This window comes from Urocampus carinirostris, chromosome 18, assembly GCF_059441175.1.
Source record: "Urocampus carinirostris isolate Australia breed hairy pipefish chromosome 18, RoL_Ucar_1.0, whole genome shotgun sequence".
NCBI classification, from domain to species: Eukaryota; Metazoa; Chordata; class Actinopteri; order Syngnathiformes; family Syngnathidae; genus Urocampus; species Urocampus carinirostris.
This window is the reverse complement of record NC_142366.1, coordinates 11,984,958-12,000,506: the sequence shown is the minus strand read 5'-3', so window position 1 is coordinate 12,000,506 and position 15,549 is coordinate 11,984,958. Positions and strand designations below refer to the sequence as shown.

At 38.5% G+C, this 15,549-nt stretch overlaps 1 protein-coding gene across 2 annotated transcripts in view; it reads right to left on the bottom strand.

Moving 5' to 3' along the window:
* Nucleotides 1-15,549, bottom strand: part of esyt2b (extended synaptotagmin-like protein 2b) — a 58,720-nt gene that overhangs the window by 6,141 nt on the left and 37,030 nt on the right. Inside the window, exons 13-19 of one of the 2 annotated variants that reach the window (XM_088321961.1) lie at nt 14,944-15,039; nt 11,168-11,221; nt 9,501-9,575; nt 6,028-6,114; nt 5,811-5,960; nt 3,136-3,524; nt 2,466-2,564 (exon numbers count right to left, since the gene is read on the bottom strand). In XM_088321961.1, coding sequence (XP_088178087.1) covers nt 2,466-2,564; nt 3,136-3,524; nt 5,811-5,960; nt 6,028-6,114; nt 9,501-9,575; nt 11,168-11,221; nt 14,944-15,039 — 950 coding nt within the window. The remainder of the gene's footprint in view (nt 1-2,465; nt 2,565-3,135; nt 3,525-5,810; nt 5,961-6,027; nt 6,115-9,500; nt 9,576-11,167; nt 11,222-14,943; nt 15,040-15,549) is intronic. The other variant, XM_088321962.1, reaches the window with a different exon arrangement.

Genomic DNA, 15,549 nt, shown 5'->3' with positions numbered 1-15,549 from the left:
ATACTTTTTGTGTTCATAGCCCACGCTGTTTCCAACTTCGCAAACTTGGCTATTTGCTAATTGGAGACTATCCCCTGGGTAAAGCATGCTGGCACCCCAAGATGTTTACAAACATTAGCACAGGCAACAGAATTATGCATATCACGTGACTAACCAGACCTTAGTATTGAATTGCTGTAAACAGAGGCAATCAATATCCAGTTTAATCATAGTAATAGAATGTCGGTAAAGCGTGCCACTCTGAAAAGTATGATTTTCAAGTTACCGTATTTTCCGCACTATAAGGCGCACCGTGTTATAAGGCGCACCTTCAATGAATGATATATTTTTAAACTTTTTCCATACATAAGGCGCACCCCATTATAAGGCGCTATAAGTGCATGCTGGTTTAAGATCAGGTAATTGTGCAATTTTGTAATTGTAATCCTGTGCAGTCCTTCGAGACATTTTTGTGATTAAGGGCGTCATAAATAAATGTGACTTAACTTGACTTGGCTACAGTAGAGGATGTAGTTACGTTATGCAACCGTTAGATGGTGCCGCGCTAAAGGGAATGTCAACAAAACAGTCAGATAGGTCAGTCAAACTTTTTTAATAGATAACAAACAAGCTTTCCACAACTCCATTCACTCCCAAAATGAATAAACAGCCGTTTTATTATTTTCTCTGAGGTAAAGCGTTTTTGTGACACATCTTTAACATCTTTGAACAACAGCAAGGCATAACATTTTACTTTTCCTCCATTTAGTTAACATGCAAAAAAACGTCTGATGCTGTTATGGTAAATTAAACGTTAGTGCAATCGCAATATAGTGACACTCGTAATGTGCAAAACAATAACAGTAAAGCAATAACATAATAACTGTAAAATGTAAAACGTTGTAGTGGGTTTTACATAATTCATCCATGGAACCATTGTTCAGTTAGCGAGTTCCTAGGGGGACTCTTAATTCTGCCGGCTCAAGCCACTCTCGTGTTCGATTCATTAATGTTGAACTCTCTCGCTGCTGCTCTATTCCCGTGTTCTACTGCGTGACTGATCGCCTTGAGTTTAAACTCTGCATTGTAAGCGTGTCTCTTAATAGGAGCCATTTCAGGGTCTTTATACAAACGCACAAATAAAAGAGAATCGTTGTTTAATATTTCCCAGTATGCACAGCGCACTTCTTCTTCTACGCGAAAAATGGAGTCGGTGGCTGCTTACCGTAAGTTGCGAGACCTTGTAATTCATTGATCCATATATAAGGCGCACCGGATTATAAGGCGCATAGTCAGCTTTTCAAAAAAAAATCTGATTTTATGTGCGCCTTATAGTGCGGAAAATACGGTACCTTTGTCTTGATCTGCACCTTGTTGAGTTTTTCTTCAAATGAGCTTTCTTTTGTGCTTCAAAGTCAGCTTTACCATTATTAGTACTGGGGTGTCTTTTTAATGTCAAACTTAATCTAAAGCAAATTATAAGTTAACTTAATAATCACATACATTTGCTCTAATCTTTTGGCTTGATGCCAAACCAAAACCTGATTAACTTGTTAAGTAAGTGCATCATTGATGTCATGGTATTTTAACGTGGGATATTTGATATACTGTTTGTGTGTCGCGACTTGTGCTGGTACAGTAGAGTTAGTGGGTGGATGCAGAGGGGGGCGGAAAAGGCAGATTGAAATGAAAATTGATTTTTAAAAATTTTTATTGTTTGTCGATGCCCTTGCAACATCCATTGTAGCCTGGTCATTTTGGAAGGGGATTACCTCATGTGCAGCCCCTTCTCAAGGTTTCTTAATTTCTTCATGTTGAGGTTTTTGAGTTTTTCCTCGCCCTCCTGTAGGTTTAGTTCAGAGGATGGCGTAATTACAGTCTGTATTCTGTACAGCCCTTTGAGACTACTTGTGATTGAGGGCTTTATAAATAAACATGACTTGACTTGACTTTGCTGCTTTAATCGCCTACTTCTTCTCAATAATTGTCCCAATCATCAATTAGTTGCAGCCATGCTTAGCGAGGGTAATCCTAGTGTGACTTATTGGTATTTTTTGATAAAAGCAAGCTTTGTTTCCATTGTTACCTTGTGTTTTATTCATTTTTCAGCATCACTGCAAGTTCTTGGACCCTTAGCTAATAAATTCACTACAAAAAATACAGTATTTTATTACCGATTTGCAAAGTCCATACAAAGCAAAGGAGATTCCGAACTAAACGAAGAAAGCGATAGGCATTGTGGGAGGGAGTTCAGCCAGTAACATTTTGGCCTATTAATGATGACGTGATGCAGACCAATATCATAGAAATTGTTGTTGACGTCATACAGTGCAGAAAATGCCGTAATTAGGGCCCCAAAAAAACTCTTATTCCACATTGTAACATGAGTACATCGTAAGGTCGTCTTTACCCGGGGGTTTACTGTATGTAAAAAAATTAATCAATTAATAAAACAAAAAAGGCAGATGATAGTTAAATCAACTTACCGGCAAGCATGGACCACCACAATGAGTTTGTTACGCTGGGTGCTATGCCGAACAGTCAGGTGGACCTCACCCAGAGGAAATTGGCTTGAAGTGGATCCACTGGAAGAAATTCAAAACATCAAAAATATAAATATAAACATAATATATAAAAGACATAAATCAAGTTAATTAATTTTAGAGTCATGTAATGTTCATCCAAAAAGTAAATACAATTGTAAAAAAAGGGTTAGGGATGTATACTGAATTAAAACCAACAAATAGAGTCAATTTTTGTTACGCTTCCAAATCAAATTGTCCTTTAATCATTTTAAACTTCACATATTTTTGTGTATGCCCTGCGACTGGCTGGCAATCAGTCCAGGGCGTCCCCTGCCCAATGCCCGAAGATAGGTGGGATGAAATGCAGCACCCCCGCGACCCTACTGAGGATAAACTGTGCAGATAATGGATGGATGGATGGATATTTTTGTGTAGTGTTGCTTACCCACGATACATATTAAATGTTTCGCTCAACAACAAAAACAAATACATCTGTTTGGCCGAAATGTCAATGGATGCCTCTGCGGAGGTAATAACGTCAATGGAATAAAACAAAGAGCATTGTTCGCAGACAGAGCAAAAGGTCAATAAGGAGGAAATTGAAGCGTAAATAATGGATGAGTGATTTTACTTGTGCATGTTGCGTAGCCTCTGCTGAAGCTCTAGTGTGGCGAAGGGCAGCGAGATCTCGGAGGCCAGGCTTGGTGTGGACTGGTTGTGGTCCAGGTTCTTCTGGGAGGTTGAGATGCTCACACAAAGGCTGGAGACACTGCGAAGGGGGCTAGCAGCGTACGGCTCCCCGTCACGGTGGTGCAGTGTGAGGGAAGAGGCGTGAGGGGGCGGCACGGGAGGCGGAGCGGGGGGCATAACAGGAGGCGAAAAGGTAGGCGTGGGGGAACGGGGACGCGGGGAGTCGGAGGTGGACGCTCCGGACGAGACAGGCGGTTGGGGCACGCTGGATTTGCGGACCCGGACGGACGAAGGCTGGTCTGATGAGACCTGCTTCTCCAGTGAAAGGATCTAAGGAAGAGATTTGACCGTTTATTGATCGATTCAATACAGATATAAAATCGGGCCTAAAAAAATGATAAAACATTGAATGATTTTATACATTTTACTATAAAGGATTAAATACAAGTTACATTTATCGAGTGCAATGAAAATTTTCACCGGGTAGGCTGAAGTTCAATGACAGGTCACGCTGATCCAAATTGGGAATGTTTTGGCCGGGGAATTTTGATAACAGAACTCTGACGCAGAACGACAGGCATTGTTTGGAGAAGTTGTTTTGATAAGCGCTCTGCTGTTATGAGTTTTTTCAGACATCGTGACACTCTTCTCCGAGATGGTGGGGCCACGTGGGGGGTTTCCTGCCACGCCCATGGGAGGAGCTGGGACACCCGCTTGCGGAAAAAACGTGGGCCGGGAGAACTTCAGATCGAGGGAGAATCGAGAGGAGGCTTGACAGAGACTCAAGCGACACTAATTCGGCTAATTCGATGGAGTTCACTTAGTTAAATTATTTAGGAAATGAAATCTGCCCCGTGTGAAAATGTCGGCTATTCTTGTCCATCTTTTCCCAAAAAGAAACGAGCGCACATTGTTAGGGGGTGTTTGGTTAATGGAGGCAGATAACTAATTCGAACAATTTGGTAAATGGTACATTTTTAATATTTCATTCCTAACATCATATAAAATATAAATATAAATTATCAAAGACCGACCGAGCCCAATTTACTTAATTTGCAGGACCAAGCCTGAAGCAAAACCGAAATTTCCAAATTTATTCGTGAGGACTCGCAGTCGCATGTGATTTGTGATAACAAAGCTCGTCTTTTGCAACAGAATCTAAATTAAACAATATACAATATTCTTTTGTCTGCAGAGTTTAAATTAACCGACAATTTACATTGATGATATTTTTAAGAGTTGATCGGAACAGTTTAAGGCTGTGTCGATACCCGATCTGACATGAAACTCGACTAATTAAATTGATTTGAGGGACTCAGGCCGAAGTTAACCTGAAGTCAACCTTCGGTTTCGGGTTTTGGTTGAAATACGCAGCTTGGGGTTCACTTTGGGGCGAGTCCCTCAAATGAAGTGTGCACTTTGAAGTACAGCGCTGATATGAACACTTAGGCGCATTAAGTGTGCATTTCGGCAAAAAGAAAATCAGATTCTGGTGCAAATACTAAATATGCAGCCAAAAAGCAGAAAGAAAGTTTGTAAAGCTTGTAAGCTATCGGCGAGAAGTAGAAATGGCATCTGATGCACGAGACGTAGAGGTGGAAAGAGGAAGCGGCGCATCTTCTACCGTGACACTGAGGATGAAAATGTATTTGTATTTCGTGATTTGGAGTTAAACTGTTAGTTTGGTAAGCATGTTCTTTATGATAGAGTTATCTTGAGAATATAATTTTGGCGCCCAATTGCAATTCCAAACTGTGTTACTCAATTAAAAACAGTTATTTCGGAAAAATATTACTCAATTAGAAGTAAAAAGCAGTCATGTAAATAATTACTTGAGTAAAAATAAGTGCATGCTAGCCCGGCCCAGCCCGATTTAATGATTGACATTTTATTCGGGCCCAAGATCTTACCTCTACTCTGATTATATACAGCAATCCCCCACTGAATCGCGGTTTACTTTACGTGATTTCTCTACTTTGCAGATTTTTATTGTGCATTGTGTTCAGGTATTCTGATTGGCTAACTGTCACTGCGCCCCTTTTCTGCTTTTTGTAGTTGTAGTCTGAGTTGTACACATACCTAATACAGCTTGTCAAACTTACATTGTGTATGCCCAAATCTTTTTCAATGTCCAGGTTCAACAAAAGTTTTATTTTAAGTAAAATTATATTTGGGTGGATTTCCTCAATGTTCTTTAGTGTATTAATGGGCTTAAGCTAATACAACTGAAGTGGGTGCTTTGGGAGTAACGGCTGACTTTGGCAACATCCAGTGGACATATTAAAAACTGCAGGTGATAGTAGCACATTCTTCTCTTCTCTCATAATTGTCATGCGGATCACATTAAATGATGTGGCAAGCCACCATTGGCTCGCAGGCCGTAATTTTGATACACATTTGCTAGAAGGAGATAAAAGCATTTATGCATTTTTCATGTTTTAGTTAGGGAATAAGTTTTACGTAAAGAGTAAAAAAATATATATATCAAGAAAATTTCACAATTTTTTAAAAAAGGACTTTTTGCAGACTGCTTAGTAAAGATCAAAAATGAAATAAAATGCATTTATTGATCATTTTAAATAATGAAAACAACTAGATCTAGCAGAGCAGTTTTACCCGCAAGGCCATTTTAAATCGGATGCTGGAGCTAGGACCGGAGTTCTTCAGCGGGAAGCACCGCGTCAACGTCATTTCATCTTCTGTCAGGAGGCTGCTCAAAGGCACAATTAGATTACCCAGGGTGCACTTAGTTTTGTCATCCTTCACCTGTAGGGACAAATAAATGATGTCGTTAAAAAATCAAAAATAATAACAGCAAAAATACGCTTGTTACCTCCACCTCCAGTTCCTGCCTCCTGGGATTGTGCACCAGGAACGAGAAGGAATCCTCCCACAAGGGCTCCTTGGTCTTGTAGCGAATCTTCAGGAAAAAAAGCAAAGTCAAGTCATGTTTATTTGTATAGCACTTAATCACAAGGAGTCTCAAAGGGCTGCACAGACCACAGACAATTGATACATCATCCCCTGATCTAAAACCTACAAGACAGCAAGGAAAAACCCAAACCCTCATAATGAGAAGACAAGGTTGAGAAGGTTACTTTCCTAAAATTCGATACAGTTGCTAGTTACCTGTGAAAAATGAAATCGGTAACGTAATACTACAATATTGCAGTAATGTAACTGAAATATTTTCTATTACTTTTTGGTTACTAGAATATCAAATATGCTAATAGAAGACCAAATAAAAATAAAAATACTTCATTTTGTTTAAGATAAGCGATCTATTTAACATTTTAAAGGAATTGGAGGAAACCAAGGTCAGGTAGTTGCTTGTAGTCCAACAAAAATTGCTATTATTTTGATACTAAAGGGACAGTGTGTTATATCTAGTGCCTCTAGGTTGGACAAAAACATTTCATTCAGTAAAAAAAAAACACATTTATTTGAATACTAGGCAAAAATACATGAACTATCATATCGATGTTCGTTTTTATAAAAAAATCATAGGACGAGAAATGTGTATTTCTTTTACACAGTGGAATCCCCACTTAGGTCGCCGCCATGTTTGTCCGCAATCCTGCCCCCATGCTGTGCTCTGTGGCCCTGGCTCTCGCTCCCACCAGACAACACAGTGCCATCTAGTGGTCGAATATTACACACAAAAAACATTTTATTTTATTTTTTTTAATGACAGTGTTCGATAATTCACCACTATAGGTTGTTGTAACTCGGAATGGAGCTGAAGAGTGTGCATTGAAAGAAGACAGAATACGAAAGCCTGAAGGATAACACTAGGCCAATTTCAGAAGACTTCCATATTTTCTAGTGTGAGTAAGAATGAATTTTAGCCGGAAACTGAACATGAAAGCTGGTGTTAACCCCTGCAAGTGACAACAACAAATCCAAGTGAGCTGGATAACACTCAGATCTGCTGATAAGAGCAAAGAGTGGGAGTTGGTCAGAGGTGGTGTAACTGGCTATGTTCTGGGGCCAAGCGGGAGAAACTACAAAAAAGGTCATTTCAAAATATATTCATCACAGAAAAATCACAATTAGTCTTAAACAAGATTCCTAAAAAAAATAAAGCCGGTGTAGCTCACCAAATATGTTGTCTTGCAGCCATCACATTCCATAATACTATGCAACCATGGTCTCCTTACATCCGTGAATAAATTGAACCATGTAAAATATTCACGTACTCCAAAACACTCGATGACATAGATAAATTATGAAAGAAAAAATCTGCCAAAAATCATATCTGTATCAATGGACGTTGCTTGTTGCCAGCTGTCTGTTAAGCCCTATAATTCCTGTTTACAAATAAACAGACTGGTGAAATGATTTTCTCTAGGGTATAGACCAACCTTACCTGTGATTTACATCTTTTTTGGCCAATCCCAAGGTTTTTTTTACCCCGCTTTAGCCTATATGAGCCTGTAAATGCTTAAATGGACCCGCCTCCTTTACCTCCGAATAACTTTAGCCATTATTGAGCTATTCAACCGACGATTGATACATTAGTGTAGGAACTGAAACGCTGGTATATATATATATATCCTATCATACACCTCACACTACTTCTTCTACAGGGGAAAATAGAGTCGGTGGCTGCTTACCGTAGTTGCGAGACCTGTTGCGATTTAATATTGATCCATGTATAAAGTGCATGGTCAGCTTTTGAAAAAATGTAAGGCTTTTAGGAGCGCCTTGTAGTACGGAAAATACGGTATTTTAGAATTGAATAGAAATGTTTTTATTGTCGTTTCTATCAACATTGTGAAACATTGGATGAAACAAGATTAGACATGGCACTCAAGTCAAGTCAAGTTTATTTGTTTGCCCTTTATCACAAGGAGTCTCAAAGGGCTGCACAGACCACAGATTATTGCAAACCACACACTATCCATGGTAAAGACTTAGAAGAGAAAAGGACAAAATACTATCGGAATAAATAGGCAAAACAAACAATCACAACGTAGTGCTTAAAAAACAAGCCTAAGTAATAATAATAATAATGCAAAAAAAGAAAATAGTGCATTGTAACTATAGTTCAATAGTTCAAATAAGAGTGATACAATCTAAGAGCAGAGATTAAAAAAAAAGAAATTCACAAGGTATACTGGTATATATTTTACAGTTTTGTGAATCATATATAATTTCACAGTTTCATTAAGCAACAACAAGAGGTGATGGCCAAGGGGAAGAAGCTGTCTCTGAGCCTGTCTCCTAGTTTCAAGGGACCTGTAGAGCCTTCCAGAGGGTAACAGGTGGCAGGGAACTCTCTTTCATGATGTTAATGGTTCTGCTATATTATCACAAGCTGGCACTGTCTTCTAGACTGGGTAAGGAACAGCTGATGATTTTTTGAGCTATGGGGTGTTGTACGGGTCAGGCTCGGGCCCAGAGGTGTCAAACAAGCGACCCGTGGGCCGGATCAGGCCCGCCAAGGGATTGAATTTGGCCCGCGAGACAACGCTCAGAGAAGCGCAAGAGAAAAACGAGCTGCAGGTTGAAATATATCCAGTTGATGTTGCAAAGGCCCGGTGCCTCTCACAAATGCTGTCCTTATATTTCTTTCTTTCTCTTTTTCTTGCTCTCTTCCTCCCCATTTCACTCACTCTTTCTCTCTCTCCTTTTCTTTTTCTTTATTCCTCTTGGTCTTTTTACCTTATTTTGCTCTCTTCCTTTTTTCCTTTTCTCTCTCTTTCTCCCTCTCTCTCTCTTGCAATCTCCTTCTCTTTCTCTCCTCTCTTTCTATCTATTTCTCTCTAGATTTTGTTCTTCCTCTTTTTCCCCCTCCCTCACTATTTCTCTCTTGTTTCTTACGCTCTCTATTTTTCTTGCTTTTTTCTCTCTCTTTCTCCCTATCTCTCTTTCTTTGTCCCCACCCTTTCTACTTCTCTCTCCCTCTCTTTCTCTTATTCCTTTCTTTTTTTGCATTTTCTCTAATCTATCCTTCCGGCCCAGACACAATGTTTGTTCCAACGTGTGGCCCCCGAGTTAAAATGAGTTTGACACCCCTGCTCTAGGAGCTTCATATTTGAAATCGTGTGTTGAAAGAAAGATTTTGGGATTCAATAACTGAAGAAATCATATTTAACAAGGGGAAGACATTTAACAGTCATATACCCTATTTTAACAATCCCCTTTGCTAAGCAGCCACTGAAAGATGCTTCTGTGACAGTAATCCAACAGAAGTCATCTCCCTTCGGCACGCCGTATCGATTTAAAATTCAGAACTATGGTAAAAATTGAACGTCCACTCGAGCGTTATATATTCAGCGTCTCCTAAGCGACGAGACCTACCTTGCTCTCTTGAGTTTTGTGCCCGACGGTTAATTGGACGAAAGGGCTTGGCTCGCTGCTGCTCTTCTTGGCCGACTGCGTAAAAAAAAAAATCACATAGATCCGCATCAGCATTCCTATTTTCATTCTGCTTTTGTATCCTTTTATTTTATGCGAGATCTGAAAGGTTTTGCATAAATTATAAATGCTCGACAACGCATGATATATTCCGCATCATGCTAAAGCAAATTGTAACATACTAAGGGCTAAGAGAGCTGTTTTGGGGTATAAACAAAACGTTTTGAGTCGGGTTATATCAATTGGGTGTCGATATACAAAGAACACACACATATAAAAGCACAAGTGATGCATGCAAAGAAAATAAAATGTAGCGGTGTCCAAACGATGGCCCAGGGGCAATTTGTGGCTCTGCGTTACAGGCAATATACTGAATCTGAGCAGAGCCTAAAATGTAAACCATTATATTTGGGTTCGGACCGGGCTTCTGGCTCGCTGACTTTTTAACAAAATATCCACCCGTCATTGTTCTTGCCTTTTTTTGAACCGTGCAGCGGAGAATCCACACGCTGCCTCTGCTATCGCACACATCAAAATCACTTCTCATCCTCCCGAGTCCAAATAAAATGTAAAAGTTCTGGTTTGCTTTGGGCTCAGTCCCTCAGGTCAAGTCAATTGGTCAGACTCTTTTGGTCTTTGATACCCGCGGGCCTGAGTTAGGCTGCATTTTTGTTTGTGTCCATTATTTAAGAGATTGGTGATAGGTACTAAAATTTAAAAACGTTGATATGAAATGATTTTCATGTGCTGCAGAGATTTTATATGTGTGTATAAATTAAGGCTTACTCAAACAAGTAACATTTTTCTTCATAAGACTAAGATTTTTCTTCATAAGACATTTTTTATTTTTCTGATATATTTTTTTTAAAAAACGACAGTATATTGTCACGGTTGCCATGGAACCCAATTGGCCCTGCCCGTGTGTCACGGTTGCCATGGCACCCAGTTGGCCCTGCTCATGTGGCGCCAACGACAGATTGTTGACAAATTGGGCCCCTGCCAGTATTTAAACTCTGTCCTGTCAGTCCCCTTTTGTCGGTCTGTCTGCGAATCTCCGTTTTTACACGGCAAGCCCTTTTTCGCCTGTCCTGTGCTTTTGCGCCTGTCTGATCTGTTTGATCTCGACCACTTCTGCTCTCCCGTCCCGAATAACGACCCATTTTCTGATATTGACCACGTTTGCTCTTCTATTCCGGCTACTGACCCATTTTTTGCCGTTACCGACACCGCCATCGCTCCCCACGGAAGTCCCACTTCCGCGTCTGAGCAACCTACTCCCCGCGACCTCCGGATCGTGTATGCACTCCGTTCCCTTCTTCCCAATAAAACTGTGAGAAACGTTACGCGAGTGGGTCCTGTCTCTGTTCTGGTCATGACATATATTCCAGACTATAAGGCGCACACACACACAAAAAAGGAAAGATTGATTGAAATTAGAAAGTACGCCTCATAAACCGGTTTTAAAGAAATAAATCCAAGTAGTCATAGCAACATGCAACTTTTCCAAGGAAACAAAGTTTGGACGCCCTAACCCAAAACAGGAAAGCATGCAAGACGACTTTGTATGTGCACATTGATATTGTTAGTGTGCGTGTTGCAATTTGCGTTACCTTCAAGGCCTTAAAGACCTGCTTCAACCCGTCACAGGAATCGGACAGGTTCTCCTTTTAAAGCCGAAGAGCAAATTTTGAAGAGGACAAATAGAGAAATCACACCCAACGGTTAACAAGATGAAAGTTGGGTATTTGTCCCAAAGTGTACCATTTTTATGTCTCATGTATTTTTCTCCTCGTCTGAAAATCACAATCTGTAGATTTTACCAAGTCGAGTACTTATATAGAGAATGTTCTTCATTGATAGCAAAGCAGGGAACAATGCATAAAGAAGAATAATTAACTATGGCACACCATATCTAATAAAGACTTGAAATTCAGATAGAAGAAAGAACGGTCGGAATATTTTCAAAATATTATTAAGAGATATATTCATGGTATAGTAGGTAGTATAGCACTGTTTCTCATCGGGGATATTCTGATGCTGCAAAGTACATTGAGACTTGTAGAACAGAGACGAATGATCCACGGAAACTACAGTTAACTCGCTAAAAATGACTCATGTGTATCATTCTCTTTTCATTTTTTTCCGCCACGAAGAAAATCTCAGTTGTATCCATCCATCTATTGTGTAAGTCCTAGTTTCTGGAAAGCCAACGTGAAAATAGATGGTTTTGAACAGTTTTGAAGCGAGAGTAAAAAAGCGCCATCGTTAAAAAGTGTTATCCGATTGTCACTAGTTATGAATGAAAATGATTTATTGGGATTCCACCAATCAGTGCCCAGGAAACAAAGGGCAGTTCTTTAATTGGTTTGAGGGTAAGGCTTTATAGAGTGACGCAATAATGGTGTGCATAATTCCCAGTGAAACTTAACTTAATTAATAGAAAAACATCCGCCATGCACCAAGAACACGAAAGTCAAACCGTGCAATGGCAAGGAAATACTGTAGAACAGGGGTGTTCTTTTTTTTCTTTCTCTCTTTCTTAAATATCTCTCTTTTTATCTTCCTCATACCCTCTTACTCTCTCTCTTCTCCCTTTCTTTCTCTATGTCTTTGTCCTTTTCTTTTTGTGTCATTCTCCCTTCTCAACCTCCCTCTCTCTTTTTCTCTTTCTTTCTCCTTTTTATGGTTTATTTTCATTCTTTCTTCCTTTTTCTCTCTTGTTTTTTTCATCCTTTATTTTAGCTCTCTCTTTCTTTTTTCTTACTCTTTCTTTCTCTCTTAATCTATTTATCCCATTATTTTACTCTTTCTCCCTTTTCTTTCTTTGTCTTTCTTTCTTAAATATCTTTTTATCTTCCTCATACCCTCTTACCCCCTTTCTTGCCCCTTTCTTTCTCTTTCTCTCTGTCTTTCTCCTTTTCTTTCTGTGTCTTTCTCCCTTTTCTACCTCCCTCTCTCTTTCTTTAACTCTTTTTTCTCTTTCTTTCTCCTTTTTACGCTTTATTTTCTTTCTTTTATTGTCTTTCTCCCTTTTTTTGCTCTCTTTTTTCTTTCTTTTTTTCTTACTCTTTAACTGTCTTTCTCCCTTTATTTTACTCTTTTTCTCTTTCTCCCCTTTCTTTCTTTCTCTCAGTCTCTCATTTACTCTGTCTTTCTCCCTGTGTTTCTCTTTCGTTCTTTTTTTTCTCTCCCTCTTATTCTTTCTCTCTTTGTTTCTCTTTATCTTCTTTCTACTTCCAAATATTAAACTGGGAATAACATAGTAACTACATAGTAAGTATTGCAAAATAAGTCATTGTTTTAGAAATATACATCAAACTGGGTGCCCTTTGCACTAATAAGTAACAAAAACTACCTCTCTGTCCACTATATTTCTCTTCTCAGTAAGAAATCGGTTTGTGTAAATTAACTTTTAAAAAGTAGGGGTCATATATGAAAGTCAAACTACGGCAACACTATTGGGGCACGACTCGAAAATTTTAAAAGTCGATGGATCGAACGAAATTCTCTTTCGTTTTCAATGAATGTTGACGGCGACTGTTTCGAATCACTCCAAGCCAATGGATTAATTGACAGGCCGTGCAACTGAAACATAAGCGGCATGCTCAGCGACTCACGCCGATTTTTCGAGACTCCGAGTCGGCGCTCTCGCAAAACACCAGACCGGATGCTCGTCTCTCGCTCAAATTGCCGCAGCCTAAGCTGCCGCTGAAAATACTCTTTGGGTGGGGAGGGAAGGAAGAAGAGAATGAGGAAGGAGTGTAGCTAAAAAAAAAGAAATTAATGTGATTTTTTTAAAAAAGGTGTGTGCACTGAGACTTTTCTCACTAGTGAAACTGAACATGTGTAACATTATGGTTCTTTTTATCTTTTTATTTTTACTATATGTCACATTGTTATTATAGTAAAAATAATTAACAGACTACATTTTTTGCCTCAAATATTTTAAGATCAAATTTGTTAGACGGGTTATCAACATTATAAGTAAAAAAAAATCATTGTTTTTAAACAATTGTGATTTATTATCGATACAAGTCTTTAAAATACTGTTTACCTTTAAAATCAACTGTTTTTTTCTCTCCCTCTCTGTCTCTCTCTCTGTAAGTCTGGGTTAAAAAAGGCACACACCCAAAAAAATTGCCTACTTTAAAATACTGTTCACCCTTAAAATCAAACGGTCTTATTTGTTCTCTCTCTCTCACTCTCTCTCTCTTTCTCTCACAAAAGTATTTCTTAGAAATCCTTATTTTTACCCATTTAGCTTGTTCTTCAAATACAATATGACAAATATTACGAAAAATAAGCAGAATTATACTATAAAGCAAATCATAAGTTATGTTTATTCTCATCATTAGAAAACATTCATTTAAAAAATAATTTATTTAAAAAATAAATAGTAAAACAATAAAAACTATTAGGAGGAAAGAAAACTTTAATACTTTCTATATTTAGTTGTACAGCAAATGAGATCATAAAATAAATTGTAAAATGGGCTAATACATGTTTCAAATGCACAAAATTACTTGACAATGGAACAAGAAAATGTGTATTGGAAATATTGTTTTATTTATTTAATTATGCAACAGAAGAAAATCTTAAAATACCTTAAAGAATAACATAAATATTTACTTAAATGAGACCATTTTTTTTTAAATGAGCAGAAAATTTATGGGATTGTGTCTGTTTATTTTTTATTCTTTTATCAAGCTGATGATGATGATGATTATAATTGTTATTGTGTTTATTAATTAATTAATTTATTATTCATTCGTTCAACAACAAAATATTTCAAAATAATAAAATTAAATATTTGAAATGAGCAAAATGATTTGACAATGGAACAAAGAAAAGTTTACTTTTTAGTCAATTTACCCCCCTTAATTAAGCTGTTCAAGGGTGGAGGAAATTTACTTCACCAACATGTGGAATGACACTTTCCTTTTTGGGTCATTGCTAAACACTGCATTCAATTTCAAGGATAACACTTCTTAAAGTTGACTATAAATTCTCATGCTTTACAAACTTCGTAATAATACAAAAGTCAGGCGTGACCATGGTTATTCTCCATTTATATTAAGAAGTGATTTTATTTATTTATTGATTTATAAAAAAGTGCTCAATCAGTCCAAATGCTGGCTCAGCGAGAAGAAAATGGCTTCTGCTTAAATTAAGATTAAAAACAAAGAAATATATACATTCAAGGTAGTGGAGAGGAAAGAATGCAGAAAGTTCAGGAGGAGTTCAGTGCCCACGGAAACCAAAGAACACAGTAGAGCTAACTTAAGCCTTATGCTAACACTGATGCCTTCCTTCTATTTTAACAAGCGTGTATTTCCAATTTAACTGGTTGTGTGCGTCATGTTTTTCACCAAAAGAGATTTCTTACCGGCAAGTTCTTGGCCGAGTCCAAATGGACGACCAGAAGGGCTGACGAAAGGCCGTCATTGGCCAGGCTCCTGTCGGCTCTCACGCTTCGCAGTACCTGATTGGTCCAAGAGGTGGCAGAATCAGGAAATGACTAGCCCAAAAAAGTGTTGGGAGTAACGCATTAGGAAAGAACGCGTTCCTGGAATGCAATTTCCTTTCTCGGCAATGAGTACTGTGACATGTTATTGATCAAATTTAGCAATTTGACTGTCGTTACAACATGGTGCGTAACGCCGATACTTTTGGAGAGCGGATCATGGATTACCAGGTCTTCATTTAACAGTTGTTTATACGTCGCTCGCAAAGTAACATACAGCCAGCAACCCAACCCTGAACATGGCAACGAGGAAGGGATGGCGTGTTTATACAATGCCTAGCGAAAGTAGGGCAGTAGTCAGATAAGACCAATTTTGAACTTTTTGGGTTGAATGCAGTGTTACATTTGGCTTAAGAGTAACACTGCACATCTACCTGATAACACTACATCCCCACTGTCAAACATGGTGGTGTCAACATCATGCTCTGGAGTTGCTTTTGTTGTACAGGGACTGGGAAGATCGTGAAT